The sequence below is a fragment of the Phoca vitulina genome, unplaced genomic scaffold (assembly GCF_004348235.1).
Source record: "Phoca vitulina isolate PV1807 unplaced genomic scaffold, GSC_HSeal_1.0 scaffold85, whole genome shotgun sequence".
Taxonomy (NCBI): Eukaryota; Metazoa; Chordata; class Mammalia; order Carnivora; family Phocidae; genus Phoca; species Phoca vitulina.
The window spans coordinates 4,250,650-4,271,748 of NW_022589788.1; the positions used below are offsets into that span (position 1 = coordinate 4,250,650).

General features: G+C 49.5%; 1 protein-coding gene across 2 annotated transcripts in view; it reads right to left on the minus strand.

Annotated features, from left to right (window-relative positions):
* Window positions 1-21,099, minus strand: part of TBC1D14 (TBC1 domain family member 14) — a 104,992-nt gene that overhangs the window by 57,383 nt on the left and 26,510 nt on the right. For both annotated transcript variants that reach the window (XM_032395474.1, XM_032395473.1), the window contains exon 3: window positions 1,238-1,358. In XM_032395474.1, the coding sequence (XP_032251365.1) occupies window positions 1,238-1,358 (121 nt within the window). The remainder of the gene's footprint in view (window positions 1-1,237; window positions 1,359-21,099) is intronic.

The window sequence follows — 21,099 nt, forward strand, 5'->3', positions numbered from 1 at the left end:
TTCCAGGCCCAGCAGAGCGCACAAGCCCCAGGGACAGCCCCTCCCACTGCTCCCCGGGCTCGTGCGGCACACGGCCCCTCGGCAGAGGAGCAGAGAGGGCCCCGGGGTACGGTCCAGCTCTGCCCAAGTCACTCAGCCTGTGTCTTAAGTGCTTCTTCGGTAAGATGAGGACAATAATAGTACCTTCTTCAGAAGGCTTTACATGAACTAGAAGCCCAAGTGCTGACTCATTTGAAACCAGCACAGGGTAATCACTCAGCTCATGATCCCCCACATTATTAACTCTGCCACACCTCTGAACTCGACCTTGGGTGCAGCCTGGCCCAGCAGGCCCTGCCCCACCCCTACACACACCCGTAGTGCTCCTTTCCCTACCTGCCCTGGAGGCCTCTCCTTACCAGAGGGGCGCTCTGGAGCAAGGTGCCGTGGTCAGTTCTCGAAGCCCAGCACCACACACGAGGCCTGGCACGTAGTAGGTCCTCAAAAATATTCACTGAACGACTGTCAGTGAATACAAAACTGAGGTGGGAGGAGTCAGCCTGCTTGGGGATGGGGGGCAGTGTCGCAGCCCTGGGCACACAGCAGTCTGTGAGGATGGCTGGGACTCAGAGCCCAGGGGAGGACGCAGGCGGTAACAGTCAGGGTCCGAGGCCACAGATACCCCTGGGCTCGTGGAGTCTGCACATGAGCCATCTTTGAGAAGATGAGCACATGCCCCCAGCTGTTGGCGTCACTCCCTGCATGGAGAGCGAGGAAGCCCAGTGATGAGATAACCCCAGGCCCTCCCCCACTCGGACACGGGGGCAGCTCCCGAGCCAGCAAGGGGCAGGGGGTCATACTACAGCCAGGCTGAATGATGGCCCCTGCATTCCTGGCCAAATCAGCACCGGAAGGATTAAGCTCCAAGAAACCCAGGTGACCGGAGAGGGAGAGTGCTTTAATAAGGAACACAATTAATAAAAATTTAACAATAAACACATTTGCAACTAGTAGTGGAAAAACCAATCAAGTGACGTTACGAAGAGCTAAAGCCAGCGCTCTCGTGCGCATGCGGTAAGCTACAAGGAACGGAAAAGGTTAAAGACATCAACTTTCTGAAAACAGACTTAAATTTTAGGAACTTGGCATGCAGATCAACACAAAGTTTTCTAATTTCAAAGCCTCCATAAAGGTATTTTGGCAAGGTTCATAAATATATGCTGCACAGCGTATTTCTGCGTTTTTGTATGTCGTATACCTTTTGTATTTTCTTTGAATCTTTCTGAGCATTCTCTCGAAGTGGTACTTTTCCAAATAACTTCCATCCCAAGTCATTTTGTTTGTCAAGTCTTGCATTCTGTTTTCTAGCAAGCAAATTCCTATAGGAAGAAAATAAGAGGGTTAGGGAACTTCTGGGTATTCACAGAAACACCAGGACTGCCGAGTCACTCTCTAATGAAAACAAGGGGCCTTTCCTTTGAGAGAACACTGTGATGAACCACAAGCTTTAACTCTGCAGACTTGTCATCATAGAAGACACAGAATTATGCAGTAGGGAAAAAGCCCCTAAAACCACAAATAAGCTTTTTGTTGGTCAACTGTGACATGTACAAATTCTACAGTTCGGAGTAAAGAAATACCTTATACCACAACAAAATATTTCAGAAAAAGGTAGCTTTAAAATCAGACTGAACTGAATTGAAACCCTGGCCCAATTACTCACTAGCTGTGTGACTATGACCAGTATATTCACCTCTCTGAGCCTCAGTTTCCTTATGGTTAACAAGGGTCTTTGTAAGAATTAAAATGACAGGCACACAGTCAGTGCTTAAACAGTAAGAGCTGCTGGGCACCACAGGACTTAGGCGGCTGGGTGTCCGACTCTTGGTATCAGCTCAGGTCATGATCTCAGGATCAGGAGATCAAGCCCAGCATCAGGCTTTGTGCTCAGTGTGGAGCGTGCTTGAGATTCTCTCCCTCTCCCCCCACCCAACTCTCATGCACTAAATAAATAAATAAATAAAATCTTAAAAAAAAAAAAAGAGTTGCTTTAATAACTAACCTCTAGCTCAGTTTAAGTTATCTCTAAGGTAAATCTGCGTTACCCACTTATCATGAAGAGAGAGCCACTCAGGCGACAGTCATGAGGTCTTCTCTCCCAAAAACATGTACACAAAAGTCCCAAAGAACACAGATAAATCCCCAATGGTAGTACACAATAAACTACGTTTTGGAATGTACATGCTGGTGCATTCATTAAAAACAAAGGGTTTCCAGGGCTCACTGGAAAGCATAAAATGAACCCGCAGCATCTCCTGTGCTAGAAAGTAAGAAAGTGCCCAGAGAAATACAGGGACATGTTTAAAGCAAACAGTAGCCAGCTTGAAACAAGGACTCCCACTGGCTAAATCTGGAACAATCGAGCCGTCGGAATAAATAATGAGGGCAAGGGATTCTCATCCATTGAATAAAGCGAAAATCCAAGAGCCCACATGGATCCGAGCAAACACAAAGAAGCGGGGGAAGAGGGAAAGCAGCCTAACAAGCACAGGACGCACGGTGACGGGCAAGGGCCAGTGGGCGCTCGGCCTGCCAGCTCACAGCTGCATGAGGAAGAGAGTTTCCACCTAGCTTGAGAGCGTCTCCCACAAATTCCTTGTTCCTACAAAGGCAAGCCTCCTCGGGCAGGTGCTCAGAGCCGGCATTCCCAGCACGCGCCTCCCCCTCCGGCGTGCTGCCAACGGCCCGCCACGCCGATGGCAGCGACCAGCGGACGGACTATCAGAGAAGATTCCTGAAACAACAGGCGAAATGTGAATACAGACCGTGGACTAGGAAACGGCTCGAGATTAACGTTAAATTTGCTGATCTTGGTAACTGCACAGTGCTTATGTAAGACAATGCCCTTGTTCTTAGGGAATGTACTGGTACCTCCAACTGGTTCTGCTAATGCTTCCAAGAAATACCTACTTGCTTACATGGCATATACACCAGAGTCACAGAACAGATAAAACACAGGAAGTGGGGGGCACCTGGGCGGCTCTGTCGGTTAAGTATCTGCCTTCGGCTCAGGTCATGATCCCAGGGTCCTGGGATCGAGCCCCACACTGGGCTCCCTGCTCAGCGGGGAGCCTGCTTCTCCTTCTCCCCCTGTTCCTGCTCTCCCTCACTCAAATAAATAAAATCTTAAAAAAAAAAAACAACACATGAAGTGAGACGTACAATGAATCTGGGTAAAGGATACGTGAAAGTTCCTTATTTTTCTTGCAACTTTTCAATAAATTTGAAATCATATCAAAATAAACGTATAGGGGCGCCTGGGTGGCTCAGTCGTTAAGCGTCTGCCTTCGGCTCAGGTCATGGTCCCAGGATCCTAGGATCGAGCCCCGCATCGGGCTCCGCGGGAAGCCTGCTTCTCCCTCACCCTCTGTCCCTCCTTGTGTTCCCTCTCTCTGTCTCTCTCTGTCAAATAAATAAAATCTTAAAATAAATAAATAAATAGAGGTATAAAAACTTCCCAAAAGGAAACAAATGGTTTCACGTACTCTTCCTTGCTTTTCTGTTGTGGTTATAATAGAACCCATTTCAGAAACCACTTCATAGCCCAAGGCAATTCTATACACCATTGTAAGAAATAAACTTTGAGCTGTCCCCAGGCCCAGGCTATTTAACATCTAAGACTCAGCCATTGGTGGAAGACACACAATTCAAACCGAGCTAAAACCTCAGGTGCCCAGAAGGGCACTAAGAGCCTGGTTCACTAACGGCTTACATTTTGCTAAAGAAGCGATGCCTCTGGAGAAGGGAACGGGGCACAAGGGACAAAAGGTGAGGAAACTAAATGCACCTGGAAGGGGAGGGGCCAGGAGCAAGGCCTACACCTCCTGATGAACCCCGACCCTAATCTGGAGAGCTGCAGGTCACTGAGGGTCTAGAGGAGTAAGGACTGGGATAGAGAACCGCACAGAAGCGACTGGGTGATTGTGACCCGGGAGGCGAACCGGACCTGTGGTGCTAGTCACCGAGACGGCCAGCAGAAGCAGCAAGAGGAACAGAAACCTTGCTTTCTCCATCCCCTGCGAAGGCTCTCTAAGTCTGTACAAATGTAGTACAGATAGAATTTATCAAAAATCATGATACATGACAGGCTACGACTTCTGAAAGGCTCATGAGAGGTATCCCTGGTTGGATTATTTGTTGTGGATCAGAGGCCAAGGAGCTCTGAAAGGACAGGAAATCCCGCCCGAGCTTCAGCCCTTTGTGTCCTCGGCACAGGGAACAGGGAGCGGCCCAGAGAAAGGTTCCAGTCTCTGGCTTCCCTTCCAGGTCGGTGGGTCACTGGAAGCCTGGCACGGAGCTGGCCGCTGAGCCCAGGAGGCCAGGTAGAGCCAAGCACCTGCCTCTGCCCGTCACGTGCCCAAACCCCATTCCCAGGCCAGGCGCATGGATGGGGTGGGGAGAGCCCAGGAGCCCCAACCGTGCCCTTTGACTCCTGTGCAGTCTGGCTGACCAGGAGGGCACCCTTGGGGTCGTCCTGGATGAGAGTCACACAGTGCTGCCATTCTCCCCAGTCCAGGAGAGCCCAGAGGGAAACACAGCCATGGATCCCTGGGCTTCTCAAGCCCTGGGCCCCAGCGAATTAGCATACCCCCAGCCATCAACACCATCTGTGATACTTCACCAGGGGGCAAAACACGGGGACTGCTTGATTCAGCCTTCCTGTTTCATCAACTATTTCAAATGCACCTGTCCCACCACCAGCTTCAGGAAGTCCTCACGTCTGCCCTGGTTCTGCAAAGCCTTCCCTGACTGGCTGCCACCAGCCGGACCCCCGGGCCTGGGCTCCCACCGTAGCTATCCCCACAGCACTCACCAAGTTATTCTGTGCTTGCTGGAGGGACCCTGTCCCCTCTCCTCTCCACACACCTCTCCCTGGGGGTGGGGTTGCCAGGAGGGCAGAGCAGAGGCCCCTCTGCAACCCCAGAATCTTGGCCAGCATGCAGCAGGTGCCCCATACCTGTTTGCTGGCAAATGGAGTAGCGACCATATGTGTTTGCAGGGGAGGCAGGTGCAGAGCCATGAGGATGGTAGGGCTGCAGCCCCACCCACCCACACCGGCGAGCAAACCGCAAACCCACTTGGTACTTCTGACCTACACGCAGCCCACCTGGGAGTGGGCATGGCTCTCCTCCTGACTATCCCCCTTCTTCTGTGATGCCCACTCGGGTCCACCCTCCTGCAGCTGGCAGGGCTGAGTAATGAAGAGGAAGCCGCTGAAGACTCTTCCAAAGAGGTCCCCTAAGAGGCGAGCAATGGCGTTACAATCCTTCATGAGCCTTGCCCCAGGAGCCCCCCTGCAGGCAGGAGGCTCTCTCAACAACCTGCCAGGCCGCATTCATCCAGGGAATCATTCTGAGGGCCTCAACTATACTGAACAACAAAAGAGGTGGTCTTATTTGCTCAGAAACCTTCCATCTCTCCTCAGGTTAGCTCGAGCCCTCACCTGATTTGGCAAGGGTCTGGCCCCCCTCCCCAGCCCTGCTCTTTGTGTCTTTCCGGGGCCTACACACATCGGGCCTGCAGACAGCCTATCACACCCCACATGTGCCTACCCCACCCTTTCTTCAGGTGTCCCTCAGGCACAGGACATGACCATCAGGCCCTGGGCCCCTGAGGAACTCCCACTGCATCTGCCACAACGCCCCAGAAATCTCCTCCACACGGCGGGCGGGACCATCTTCTGAGAGCACAGACGGATCCCACCAGCCCTGTCCCCCAATCCCTTCAATGGCTTCCCCATTTGTGGCACCACCACACGTGCCGTTCCCCCTACCCTTGATGTGCTCCTGATCAGAAGCACATTTCGAGGACCAAACGATGCGAGGGACCTCACAGGCCTGGCCTTCTGCCTCGCGCGCACACTCAGTAGGGGACAGTCGCTGCTGTCCCCATCACCGTGTGAGGGCTTCTCCTCTAGGGGACTGACAGCCCTGTCCTCCACTCAATCCCCTCCAGCTGAGCCAGCACTCCACACCCTGAAGGCATCAGAGGGACCCGGGGGGCAGAGGCCAGGTTTACGGGAATGGTGGGCTGAAGGAAGGTGACCCAAAAGGTGCTGGCCCCACTGGGGATCTGCTGATAAGGCCTATCCAGACGCATTTTACAAAAATGCTTAAGAGGCCTTGGGAAATACACTTTGCGGTGGTTGATGACTGAGCCACACCCACTACGAGGATAAAGAATAATCCTCACATCCTGTGGGGGCAAAAGACCCTTGCGCAGGAAAAGGGAGTCAAGATTTCACTGGGGCCCTTACCCCTGGCTTGCAAAATAATTCTTTTCATTTCAAGAGGTAACAACTCAGAGGAGGAGATATGGGACACCAATGACAAAGTAATGCTAAAAATAATGGTGTGTTAATTTCTGCCCACCAGCTCTCCTGTGAGCTGTAGGGTGCCAGGCCACAAGTAAAGTGCCTCATCACAATTAGCAGCAAGATCAGGCACGAACACATTTAACCAGGACAAAATGGCCCATCAGGACCCGGTCCTCACCAAGAAGAGTCAAGCTTGGGTTTGCACAGACCCTGACCACAGTTCCCCTTCCCCCGCCTCCTCCACGCTATGAGCCACAGGCTTGTCCAGTGCGCCCCCGTAGGCAGAAAACCCAGAGAAGGCTGCCAAGGGGCCAAGTGGGGCTGAGGGAGTGGGGAAGCAGACAGCCCGAGGACCTCCACACCCCTCGCCTCCTGACTCTGCCGCCCAGGACGGGGCCCCCAGCCACATATGCAACTGAACGCATGAGAAATGTGCACGTCATCTTGATGAGATACTCCAGCTGGAACAAACTGGTTTTTTAAAACGTCACAAAAAGACTGAAAACAGCCCAAGGGTTCATGACACATCCATATGCAGCATTAAGATGGGTCGGGGGCACTTGTCCGAAAGACGATGAGCTACCTGTTGTTAAAGGAGGAATGCGAGATGCGTAAGAGTGTACAGCACAGACCCCCCCTGGGAGAAGACAGAAACGGCATTCGCTGCTCCCGCAACGGGTTACCGGGGGGCACAGGGCACAGGAAACTTTTCACCAAATACTCTACCGTACTTTATGGATTTTGTACCACGCAACTGCATCACCTATTGAAGAAAGTTAATAAACAAAAAACCGTTGCTAAATTAGGAATTTCTGCCAATAAGAAATGAAGCGAGGAGCACCTGGCCGGCTCAGTCAGTGGAGCGTGCGACTCTTGATCTCAGGATTGAGTGTGAGCCCCACGCTGGGTGTAGAGATGGTTAAAAAAATAAATAAAGGGGCGCCTGGGTGGCTCAGTCGTTAAGCGTCTGCCTTTGGCTCAGGTCATGATCCCAGGGTCCTGGGATCGAGCGCTGCTTCTCCCTCTCCCACTCCCCCTGCTTGTGTTCCCTCTCTCTGTCTCTGTCAAATAAATAAAACCTTTAAATAAATAAATAAATAAATAAATTGGGGCGCCTGGGTGGTGCAATCAGTTGAGTATCCAACTCTTGGTTTCGGCTCGAGCAGATCATGATCTTGGGGTTGTGAGATCGAGCCCCACGTTAGGCTCTGTGCTCAGTGCAGTCTGCTGGAGATACCCTCTCCCTGTCTGTCTGTCCCTCCCCTGCTCGCTCGCTCTCTCTCTCAAATAAATCATAAATAAGTAAACAAATACAGTGCTTCTGCATCACTCCCACCCCCATCTTTCAAATCAGTAAGACTTCACCAAACCCCAAAACAGTGCCCGATTTTTCTAGAAGTCCTAACAACACTAGGTGGCGAGTTCCAGGAGCCCCTGCTGTGTCAGGTGGAAAGTGCCGTGTAAGAGCAAAACGGTGAGAAGAAAATGAACATGCTTGTTAGTACTCTACTGGTATAAAACATGAAGCCTTTCGGAAGAGAGAAGCGAAAAGTGACGGCGAGCCATGCCCGGGAAGGGATCCGGGTGCTCAGCCCACGCGGCCTACACGACAGCTCTGCTGGGGCGAGGGCCTGCCCACGTGGGGCTTCAGGCCACTGAGCTGGGAGCAGGGGCAGCGTGAGACTGGGGACAGCACTCCAAGGAAAGTGGCCTACAAGTCAGGCAAGTTCCCAAGATCACCCACCAGGGACTCAAACCCCGGCCCTTGCAGGCCTCCCAGCAGTGCCCCCTCCCCCCAGACGGATGAGATTGGTGGGCGGCCACCATCCAGAAGAGCAGAGAGCCAGCACTGTGGTTAACCGGGCAGCGCACACACGTTCCCGTCTCCCTCCCGAGCCTCCTACGAGCCAGCACGGCTGCAAGGACATGGGGGCGGAACGGGAAAGAACCAAGGGGCCCAAGCTCCTTGCTGTCCCCTCACACTGCTGTAGCCACCCCTGCTCCAGCAGCTTCAGGCAGAGGCAGAACAGCGGCCTTCCTAGCAAGCGGGCCCCCAAATCTGAACCCACGGGGTTCCAATCAGGGCTTCCCACCCCCACCCCCAACCCCCCACGGAAGCAGCGGCAGCCCTGAGCCTCACGTTCTTCATCTGTAAACAGAGAAGACAAATCTTCCTGGGGCCACTGCGAGGATGAAGCGAAAGCGCACACAAACCACCAGGGCAGGCGTGTGTGCAGGGACCACCGGGAGAGAGGACACACCAGCAGCCTGTGTTTTCTGTACACGGTGTTTTCCAGTTTGAGATATTTGTTAACATTTTGTGTTGATCGAGAAATCACAATAAAACCCGGGGTCTCTGGCTTCTCCTGAAGGGCTGCAAGATCCGGCCCCATGGGCACGTGTTCCCGCACGACCAGAGCCGGAGCGAAGCCGCGGCTCCCGGGTGGGCCACGCTGCACCTGGCCCGTCTGCTGGCCCGGCTTCAGCGTACCTGCCACTGCAGCGTGCCCCTCACCTGCCTGCAGGGCCAGATCCGGGCTTTAGGGGGCCTTGAAGCTTATTCACTTTGGGGAATCCTTTTTTTTTTTTTTTTAAGATTTTATTTATGTATTTATTTAAGACCAAGAGCGCAAGCAAGAGAGCACAAGCAGGGACAGCAAGAGAGGGAGAAGCGGACTCCCTGCTGAGCAGGGAGCCCGACGCGGGGCTCGATCCCAGGACCCTGAGATCATGACCTGAGCCGAACGCAGATGCTTAACCGACTGAGCCACCCAGGTGCCCCAGGGAATCCTCTTGAGAAAGAAAATTATGTTTAATTATAAACACAAAATTAGGCACAAGTGAGGAGTCCTGAAGGCTAAGCATCACTAACATCACAATTCCAACACTGTCGTGTTTTGACTTTTGAAACCAAAACCTCATGCTTCCATGTGAGGGCACTCCAGCAAGGACTTCTACCCAAAGTTCCATCTCTCCGCTTTCCGACAAGAAACAGTATAGTCCAAGGACTGACCCCCTTTCTTCTTAGATGCTGTGGCGTGAGGTATTACTTTCAGCCCCACCCCCACTTACTTCACTTCCAGACATTACTGAAGTCAAAATAGGGTGATTTCAGGAGCAATCTAAGAGGCTAGCTGACAACAAAGATGAGGTGCTGGATCTGGGTCCCTGTGCCAGTGTATTTCAAAGCCCCTGAAGTGTGTGCTGAGGGTAAGCACTTAGAACAGGCGCCCTACAGAGAGCAAGCACTCCAGTGTATTTCAAGTTGAGAATGATCAGCTTGTTATTTCCTGTGCCTTCATCAGCAGAATGTGAAGTCCACGACAAGTGAATCCTGTCTCTTCTATTTACTGTAGTCCTTCTCGGATCTAGAACAGTTCCTGGCATATAGGAAAACATATGTATTGAATGCATGCTTTTTGGAGGAATTTTCAGAACGATCACACAAGAATTATTTCACTTAAAGGACAGGAAGCCAGGATTCAGGGAGGTTGGGGAGTCCCGCCCAGAGACATACAGCTAAGCAACAGAGAACCAAGACTTGGACCTGAGGATCCGAGGCTGCTACCTGGCAGAGGGCAGCAGGAGTGGAAGGACGCAATCCTCCCTGACCCGGTGGAGCAGGTTCTGCAAGCCACACTCACCGGATTTCTCAAAACTTCTCTCGGAATCTTGGAAAATAAACCTCCAAAGTCCTCCTCCTTCAAGACTGTACATTTGAACTCTTGCTTCTAATTCAATAATAGTTCCCTGGGGCTTCTGGCTCTTTCCCTCTTTTGTCCCACTGACAAACGAGACCTTCCAAAGCTCATTCCAAAGTCATCAGAAATACGCTAACACACCTCGCATTCAGTTCCCAGGAGAACAGATGGGCATCTCCACCGTTTTCTGAGCCACACTCACGTTTCACAGAGCACCTGTCTGGTGCCTAATACTGCACCAGGCCCGTCACACGCGTTCCACATGAGGGACGGAACTCAGCACAGAAGTCCTTGCTGGCGTGTCATCATCACATGGAAACACCACCCGGGTCTGAATCCTATCAGAGAAGTATTAGAGTCGACATGGCACAGATGGGAAACTGAGTCTCGGTGAGGTCAAGGAATTTGCTCCGAAGGAACATATAAATCCTGGCACTCCCCTGGGGCAAAAGGCAAAACTCCTGAATGATTCCTCTAAAGCCTATTAGGTATTTCTTCCAGATCTCCAGCCCTCAAAAACTGGCACACTCCACGGCCACGTACACTTCCACGGGGCCTAACTCTGCCCTGAAAACCCCAGGGCAAGGGCCAGCCCACTCAGCTGTCACAGAAACACAAAACACAAAACCGCACTCTACAAAGCCAGCCTCCTGCACGACAAAACCTCCTCCCCTACAGGAAATACGAGGTGAGTAAGACACACACTGAGGTGTTATTACTGTGACCAAACAGTAGGCTCAAAATTCCTAGTTCCACACAGGACTAAAAGTACCCAAGAGCTGGAAACACTTGGCGTCTCTCTTCCTTCAGAAAATGTTACCCAAGTAGTATCTGATGCTAAAAAGCTGATCCCTAGGGGCGCCTGGGTGGCTCAGTCGTTAAGTGTCTGCCTTCGGCTCAGGTCATGATCCCAGGGTCCTGGGATCAAGCCCCACATCGGGCTCCCTGCTCAGCGGGAAGCCTGCTTCTCCCTCTCCCACTCCCCCTGCTTGTGTTCCCTCTCTCGCTGTCTCTCTGTCAAATAAATAAAATCTTTAAAAAGCTGATCCCTAAAAAAAGAAGAACAGTCAACACAGGGGAGCGTAGCGAGCATCAGATACCACCTGCCGAATACAAGCGCGGGCCCCAGAGCTCCTGGGACCACACCCAGTTCAAACCGAGGATTACCCAAAGAAACAACTCTGCCCCAGGGGGGCGGGGGGATGGCTAAACCATACTAAACCCTACACACGGCAAAAACCACGCTCCAGTGAGGCCTCCAATTACAAAAGCAAGAAAGGCAAGACTGCAACCACTAACCTGTCCATTAACAGGAGCGCTGGGGAGGCCGCCATGGGGTCAACTGCAGCCACGTGGCTCTGAAAGGCCAGCCCCAGAAGCGCAGACTCTCCCTGGGCCACATCCCTGGAGCCGGCGCCACAGTCCCGGGGAGGCACCATGGGCACCTTTCGGGGCCCTGATCCACAGCCTGCAAGGTTGAGGAACGTGGGCCGAGGCGGGCCAGCTGGAAAGGCAAGGGGTGAGGCGGGCAGTGTTCCGACTCCCAGCTAGTCACAGGGAGGGAGGAGGGCGGGCAGTCTGGGAAGCAAAGCCTGTGTGACCAGGTTCCCGGGTTCCCAGCACAGCTCTTCCCTCACATCTCTGCAGAGACCCAGAGCCACGCCCTGCCAGCCAGGGTGGGCTAACTAGCCACGAAACCTACAGGCGCTTCTTCTGCCTGAGGAATAAAGCGGAATCCCATCTGGCACATCATCTCCTGTGTGCCAGACATCACGCTTTGTGAAGAAGCGATCAGGTATGTAGGGGAGTCCCAAACGCTGTCCCATAAATCCCTGGCAAAAACTTGCGTTAGAACCATCACTAGGGGAACCTGGGTGGCTCAGTCGTTGGGCATCTGCCTTCGGCCTCAGGTCATGATCCTGGGGTCCTGGGATCGAGCCCGCATCGGGCTCCCTGCTCAGTGGGAAGCCTGCTTCTCCCTCTCCCACTCCCCCTGCTTGTGTTCCCTGTCTCACTGTGTCTCTGTCAAATAAATAAATAAAATCTTTCAAAAATAAATTTAAAAAAATAAAATAAAATTTAGAACCATCACTAGAGGATTCCCCCACCTTCTTGACTTCAAGTACCGTTAAGTATAAAAAAATGACAAGACCTAACTAACAACTTCAAGGTCAACAAAAATGACCTACTGTAAACCCACAAGAAGTTCCTCTAGGTCGGCTCTCCCTAGGGCGTCACTAGGGTATCATTCAGTCATGTGTCAACAATTCGCCCGTGGTAAAACAATCCTCCACATACCCCAGCCAGGGTGCTCTGTGCATTTGTGCGTTTACATCGGCACAGGAAACATCTGACTGCAGAAAGTCAGTAGGTCTCCTCTCTGGCAGGAGGAGACAGTGAGGGCCAAAGAGAAAATTACTTTACAAATTTCTGTACTGCTTAAAAAAAAGCATGTCTTGCTTTTGCAATCAAAAAAAAAAAAAAGAAAACAATCAAATATGAGAGACAACCCAGCACAGGAACGGGCTCTGGGATGGCGAACGGAATGCCGGCCCCAGTGCAGCTGATGGTGGACAGGTGCTGACCATCGAATGTCCTCTGGCACCACAGATCCCAATGTGGGGTATCTGGACTAGAGGCCGCATCACCTGGGAAGGGGCAAGAAACACAAATTCTTGAGCCCTGCCCAGACCAACTGAATCACACTCGGGGGTAAGGCCAGCAGGCCCTGAATGAGCTCTCCAGGTGCTGCTGATGCTCACTCGGGTTTGAGAAGGACTGTTTTGACTAAATGCATGAACTTAAAATTCCTGCTGCCCGCCCCTCCCCAGGAGTCCTGGTCTGGCCCAGCAGCTCTGAGTAGGAGACTGGGGCTGGGAGTTCCTGACCAGGCAGGCAGGCAGGGGCTGTAGGGACACAATAGGCAAGCCCTCCCACCCCTCGCCCCCCTCCCCATCACTCTCTCATTACGCTGAGCTCTCCCACGCTAGCCACCTGCAGCTTCATGTGCCTGTGTCCCTCCCAATTCTTCCTCAACCTGCAGTATGAGGGTTTTATCCATTGTATCTCAGAAAAAAAAAAAAAAATCCAAAAATATCTATATTTTAAAAACCCACAAAGAATACTCAGGTCCAAATGGGCTCACTGATGAATTCTTCCAAATCTTTAAGGAAGAAATACACAAACGCAGAGAACAAACCTCTTATTCCTCCCTTGAACCCCCAAGGAAATGTATTAGGTCATTCAATAAAAACATTTATAGGCATTGTTCACCAAGAAAAAAATGTATTCAACTAGGACTTTCTGATGCCCCTACAGGGATCATTTGACATTGTGTACGTGGGTGTGTCTGTATTTTAAAAATTCCCGTGAAGCCTTTTTAAAAAACTTTTTTGAAGATTTTTTATTTGGGGCGCCTGGGTGGTTCAGTCGTTGGGCGTCTGCCTTCGGCCTCAGGTTATGGTCCCAGGGTCCTGGGATCGAGCCCCACATCGGGCTCCCTGCTTGGCGGAGAGCCTGCTTCTCCCTCTCCCACTCCTCTTGCTTGTGCCCCCTCTCCCGCTGTGTCTCTGTCAAATAAATACATAAAGTCTTTTTAAAAAAAGACTATTTATTTGAGAGACACAGACAGAGATAGCGACAGAGACAGCGAGAGAGAGCAGGAGCAGAGGGAGAAGGAGAAGCAGACTCCCCACTGAGCAGGGAACCCAATGCGGGGTTCGATCCCAGGACCCTGGGACCATGACCTGAGCCAAAGGCAGACGCCTAAGGACTGAGCCACTCAGGCGTCCCTACTGTACAAGAACTTTAAAAAATAATAAATAGGCTTCACAGGAGGGGCGCCTGGGTGGCTCAGTGGGTTAAGCGTCTGACTCTTGATCTCAGCTCAGATCGTGATCTCAGGGTCGTGATTTAGCCTACTTTAAAAAATTTAAAAATACATACGTAAATCAAATTCATATACAATAAAATTGAGTTTTTTGGTGTATGGTTCTATAAGTTGTAACGTATTGGTAGGTTCATTCAACCACCAGAGAAAAATCTTATAGAAACTTTGAGAAACAGAAAGCAGAACACTCAACCCATTTTAGAAAGCCAGCATAATCCTGATACCAAAACGTGATGAGGACATTAAAAGGAAGGAAAATTACAGGTCATGCACTTATGAATAAAGACAGAAAATTCATAAAATATTAGCAAACCAAACCCAATAATAGGTATAAAAGGATGATATATCACGAACAAGTTGGGATTTTTTCCAAGAATACAAATTTAGCTTACTTAACGTTAGAAAAATGCAGTATTCTTTACTATACAAAATAAAGGAGAAAACACATATAACCCTCAACAGATGCAGAAAAAAAAAAGCATTTGATAAAAATGCAACACAGTCATGATTTTTTTTTTAATCATAAAACTGGGAATCAAAGGGAACTTCCTTAATCTGATCAGAGGTATCTAAGAAAAAGTAAGGTGTCTCATAAGGGGGATCTTACAACAAACACCACACTCAATGGGGAAATGGTAAAAGCTCTCCCAGAGATCGGGACCCAGACAAGGATTTCCACCAACACCACTTCAATGCAGCATTGTCTGGGGGTTCCTGGTCATGCAATAAGGTGAGAAAATGAAATGAAAGGTGTAAGAACTGGAAGAAGTAAAGCTCATCCACAGACAACGTATCTTCTATAAAGAAAATCCAGAAGAATCCACAGATAAACTATTAGAATAATTGAGTTTAGCAAGATCACAGGATTCAAGTTCTCTATACAAAATTAACTGGATTCCCAGCAAACATTTATAGAATGGCATCTGTAAAACCATCAGAAATTAACAATTATCTTGGAATAAACTTAATGAAAGACACACAAGACCTTTACCAAAAAAAACTATAACATATTGTGGAGAAATTAAAGAAAATGTAAATAAATGGGAGAAAATACCATATTCAGAGATCAGAAGTCTTCATATAGTAAAAAATGATCACTGGATTCAATGTAATTGCAAACAAAACTGCAGATTTTTTTTGTGGTAATTACCAAGCTGATTTTATATGGACATGAAAAGTACCTAGAATTGTCAAAATAATCCTAAAGAAGAACAAAGAAGTAGAAGGGCTTACTCTAGGAGATATCAAGACCTAATATATAAGCTATTATTAGTGAAAAATGGAACATACATGGTCACCTGACTTACTTCAAAGGTTCAGTGAGCAGGATGATCTTTACAGTAAATAAACATTAACCACTACCTCACACCATACAGAAAATTAATTCCGATGGATCACGGATATAGTTGGCAAAACAAAGCTCCTGGAAAAGAACGAAGAATTTCTTAAACAGCATACAAAAGGCACCAATCATAAAAACAAAAGATTCTAAAAAACTAAAATGCACTGCAATTAAGAACTTCTGTTGGTTAAGAAAACAGAAAACGTTAAGACAATGAAAAGATAAACCATAGTGTCGAATATATTTGCAATACGTCCATCTCACAAATGTCTCTTCTCCTGAACATGTGAAGTTTGCCCACAAGTCAGTGAGACAACCGTAGATACTCCACCAGATTCCAAATGGTCAATAAAATTTGAAAAAATCCACCAAATTAGTCATCAGGGAAATGGAAATGAAAACCAAATGCCCTTTACCCTATCACCGGAATGGAAGAAACAAAAACAAAAAGCTAACAAATTCTGGAGAGGATATACAGCACCCAGAACCCTTGCACACGCTAGAAGTGTGTACAACCACCCTGTCGTCCAAGCGCACTGGAAACCACTCAGCAGCGTCGACTAAAGCAGGCTAAGCAACACTCCCCACCCCCGGGATCTGTGCACCATAACATGTGTGCAAAAGGACTGTGATTAGCGTTCTCCCGAATTGTCAAAACCGAAACAGGTCACATGTCCCTCCGTGGAGAACACGCACTGGGGTATGTGTACATCTGCAACATTCATAATGCAAGTAAATGAATACTGCCGCCGAGCAACCAGCCAGGTGAATGTCACTGGAAGGTGAGCAAAGCGAGCCAGCCACAAAAGGATATGCTGTATGATTCCAGTTATCTAAAGTTAAAAAAAACAAACAAACCTAATCTATGGTGACAGAAGTCGGAACAGAGGTCGCCCTTGGGGAGTGAGGTCCTGACAGGGAAGGCACAGGACGGAGACTTCTGGGGGTGCGGGTAATACTCTCTGCGGGCCGGCGCGTGAGCGCGCTTCCTTTATACGGGAGACTCTGCGTCCCCTTCAGTCACTGCCAGCTCGGCTCAACCACTCCTCCAGGCCCTCTCGGGCTGACACACCCTCCCCACCGCGTCCCTCCTCCATGCTCCCAGAGCACTCCTACACTCATCTTGGCCAGAGGACTGGGATATCCTATTTTAGTGATCACTTCCCTGCTCGCTGGGGGCGGGGAAGGCACGGCCTCCTTGGCCTTTGTATCCCCAGTGCCTGGCATAAAATCTGGAAAGTAGGCACCACCGGTAACTCATTAACTAACCGTGGCCTGCACCCCAGCTGTGTGCCTCTCACTGCTAAGTCACTGAGTCCAAAACAAGACCCGGTGCTCTCCTGTGTCACCACAACCTCCTTACGACCTCCTTCAAATGCTCTCCAACAGTCAGACACAGAGGCACAAGTTACACGGGGACGCATTCTCTAATGTCAGCTTAGGAGACAAAAGGCAGGGCGAAAATGCCTGTAAGGGGAAAATTGCAAATTTATTTTTAATCTCCCACTGGAAAGGAAAAGAAGGAAAGAAGAGTTGCTAGTTAACGACAGCCTGAAAGCATCACAAAGCAAGAGCCATCTGCGGACTGGAAACAGTTGAGAGTTGGGATGAACGGCTACGTCCTTTCCATTTTAGGAACCTTAAGGAATAAGATCTGACCTAAGATACAGACAGTATGCGTGGGATTTAGCGTCAGGCAGACCTGGGCTCAGATGCCAGCTTCATGGCAAGTTGTCTGACTCTGGGTAAGAAATGAAACACCTCTCAGTTTTCCCACCTGTGGAACAGAGTCACCGCCCCTCAGTTACCAGGTTTGGGACATACAAAACTAGACTAGACAACAGCAAGGCCACAGGAGAGTAGGCCCAGACAGCGTGCCCTTGGAGGAGGTCCCCTCTGTCCTGGGGATGCCAGGAAGGCTTGAGAGAAGAGGTGTCAGCAAGACCGGGCCTTAAACATGTGCAGAAACAGGCCAAGGCGACATGGGGCAGAGGGGAAGGGGGCATCTCAGGCAAAGGCAGAAGTGTGGGCCAGCAGTGCTGGGCTCAGGGTCAGTCTCATGAGCCCAGGCAAGGGCGCAGCAGGAGAGGAGAAAACCACAGGCATCTCTTCATTCTGTAGACCGGAGTCCCCAGGAAGACAAATCGTCCCCAACACCAATTTCCAGTAACCTGCGACCAGAGCTATGACAAATTCTAACACTCCCTCAACCCTCATTGAGACCATCCTCATTCATAAAACAGAGGCTGGGGGGCGCCTGGGTGGCTCAGTCGTTAAGCATCTGCCTTTGGCTCACGTCATGATCCCGGGGTCCTGGGATCGAGCCCCGCATCAGGCTCCCTGCTCGGTGGGAAGCCTGCTTCTCCCTCTCCCTTTCCCCCTGCTTGTGTTCCCTCTCTCGCTGTGTCTCTCTGTCAAATAAATAAATAAAATCTTTAAAAAAAAAACAAACAGAGGCTGGATTTTCACTGCCAGTAAAATCACACCATGGTCCGAGAGCTCCAGGGGGGTTCACGATCCATGCCCACGGGAGAGGGCAGGTCAGAGCTGACCAGGGGTCGGGAAAGTGGTCATGGAAACAAGAAGCACTTCTGGGATTCTGTCCCAGGAAATCATGGAAATAGATGATAACGCACAGTGTGACATGCACAAAGATAATTTTATCATCCAAAAGCAGGTACAAAATCCATTTCCTTATGGTTGAACCAGTAAATGATTCACAGGATTGAATACCACAAAGACATTAATAAATGTGTGAACAATTCTAATTATGTGGGAAAATGTCTTCTAGGAGTAAAAAGAAGGATACCAAACTATAAAACAGTACACATTTTTAGGTTTAAAATTCATAAAAAGTCTTTAAGGAAATACAGTAGGAGGGAAAAATTGGTAGTAGGTATAAAAGTGGAAAGGGCAAAAATAGAATGATGAACATAAAAAAACCAAAATTTTCCTGTGTATTTTTAAACAAAGAGAAGCTTTAAGAAAACATACGTTAAAAAAAAAAATGTTTATCATCCTAAAAAAAAACCCAAAAAAACAAAAAATCCCAAAAATCTCTCAGAAGAACATTCCAGCTTTGCAGACACCACAGGTATGGATGCTGCACACGTAATCCAAAACCTACACAAACTGTGTGACCTGACAGGGAAGACCAAACTGATGGGGAGAGTCTTCTCCCTTTATCTAGAACAATAATAAAATGAAAAAGGAAAATATTTAGATTTAAAAGTATATCAGATTTATTACTTTTTAAAATGTATAGTCTACCTATATCATTCACTTCAGATTATTTACTGAACATCTACTAAGTGTCTGCCCCGGCTAGGAAAACAAGGAATAAGATGTGGCCCTTGCCTTCAAGAAGCTCACGGTCCCTCGAGGGGGTGGGAAGGGTGTCAATGCGGTCTCAGAAGTCCAGGGACTGTGGGATCCAAATGAAGGCCCTGGAAGGGGTTGCGGTGATCAGAGAAGACTTCCTAGAGGAGGTGTCACTTAAGTGGACTCCTAAAGGACAAACAGGAGTTTGCGAGGCAGAGGGAACGGAATGGACCGAGGTGCAGAGAAAAGACACATCTGGTTCAGAGAACTCTAAGTATGGCTACAGCACAAAATGGGAGTGGGAGGTCCAAGAGGTGCACAGGGCTGGATCCAGGATGCTCCTTATGCCACACCAAGTAGTTTGGAATTTCTCCCACAAGTGGTGGGGACTACCATTTAGGCAAGAGAATAACAATGCATTCAACTCATCAACTCCAGGCATTTAATCCTCATGGGGGGGGGGAGGGTTGTAAAAAAAAAAAAAAAACAAAAACCACAATGATCCTGAAAAATGGCCCAGGCTCCCGGCTATTTGCCAAACCCACCTCCTCACTGTGCCGGACACTGGCCCGGTTTCCCAACGTCCCTTACAGTGTGCCGGACACTGGCCCGGTGCCCCCCCCAGCCCCTTTCTGACCGCTCCCCTTCATGGCTTGAGGCAGAGGACCCCACAGAACTGGGGGGGGGGGCAATTGCCAGAGCCATGAGATGACAAGACCCTGGGAGACCACCAGCCACAAGTGAACTTGCATCCACCCGCACCACCACATAGATTTCAAGTTTGTTACAGCAGCTAACAATCCCACAAGTAAACATGCTGTCCTCCCCACCAACTCAGACCACCACTCAATTTCTTCTGCTTTAAAAATACCTGTTTTCGGGGCGCCTGGGTGGCTCAGTTGTTAAGCATCTGCCTTCGGCTCGGGTCATGGTCCCAGGGTCCTGGGATCAAGCCCCACATCGGGCTCCCTGCTCCGCGGGAAGCCTGCTTCTCCCTCTCCCACTCCCCCTGCTTCTGTTCCCTCTCTCGCTGTGTCTCTGTCAAATAGATGAATAAAATCTTTAAAAAAAAAAAAAAAAATACCTGTTTTCAAAGCAGCTTCTAAGAGGGGCTCGTTCTGGGATAAAGATTCCTCAGGTGTAAGGACAATGGCTGACCCGGCAGCCGGTGTCCTTGTCCACCTGGCCTCTCAGCCGCTTCCCCCTCCCCTGCCCCCCTCCAGGCCAGGCCCCCTCCACCTCTGAACCACTTTCCCGTATCTCCCCTCCTGGTGGGAAATGGGTCTCACACCCAAACCTGAAACCTAAAGGAAGTTAGGACTGAAATCCAAGCCTAGTTTTCCAAGTCCTGCAGACATGCGCTATTCCTGTAACAGTGTGTACACAGAGCCTAGGTCTGAAAAGCCTCTGGCTGGACAGAACGGGGAATTAACAGGAAAACTGGACCATTGCAGGCTCCGAACAGCTATTAGGCAAATCTGGATGACTCATCACTCTTCCATTTACAGAACCTTACAGGAATCCTGAGATAAACCACAACTACTCACAACAAAGAATCAGCAAAACTGAAATCAAAACAACTTTCGGTTACAAACTCAGCTCACTTAACATCAACAGGAATTAGCCTATGTGATGTGGCAATCTGGTAGGTCTGTGTGCACACGAAAAATACAGAAGACATAAGAGAATTTAATGTTCCCCATGCCAAATACTCAAACAAAATAAATCCATAAACACTTTAGAATAGGCACTGATAGGTAGAAAATAGAACAAGATAGCTTTAATTGTTCTGTTCTTCTGTGAACATTTTTTAAGTAGAACAGATTCTACACCCACCTGGGCAAAGGGAAATCAACGTTGTGAGCAGGAAGCAGCTGGTGGCGAGAGAACTGCTTTGTAGGAACAGGGTGGCCTGTGGGTTTCTCCAAACCCCACAAACTGCTGCGCTCCCACAGTGTCCTGCATTTCCTACCGAATCACTCCTCCCAGGCTGACCATAACCTCACCAAGGACAGAAAGAAGGCAGACTGGCAAAGTATCTAAACACAGAAATCTGGGAGTTCCCATAAAGACTCAGTGTATGATTTCCCAGTAGTGCCAGCGCACGGAGGGCGGGGCACACACGCAGAAAGCCGAATGAATCTTGCACAGAATACATTCTCCTTTCCCCCATTCCCCAAAACTATCTTGCTTACAGGTGTGAAATTTCTTTTTTTAAAAAAGATTCATTTACTTGAGAGAGAGAGAGACTTAAGCACACTCCATGCTAAGCGCAGAGCCTGGTGTGGGGCTCGAACTCACAGCCCTGAGATCACGAGTTGGACACTTAACCGACTGCGCCACTCAGGCACCTCACAAGTGTGAAATTTCTTTTTTTTTTTTTTTTAATTTATTTATTTGACAGAGAGACAGCGAGAGCAGGAACACAAGCAGGGGGAGTGGGAGAGGGAGAAGCAGGCTTCCCGCTGAGCAGGGAGCCCGATGCGGGGCA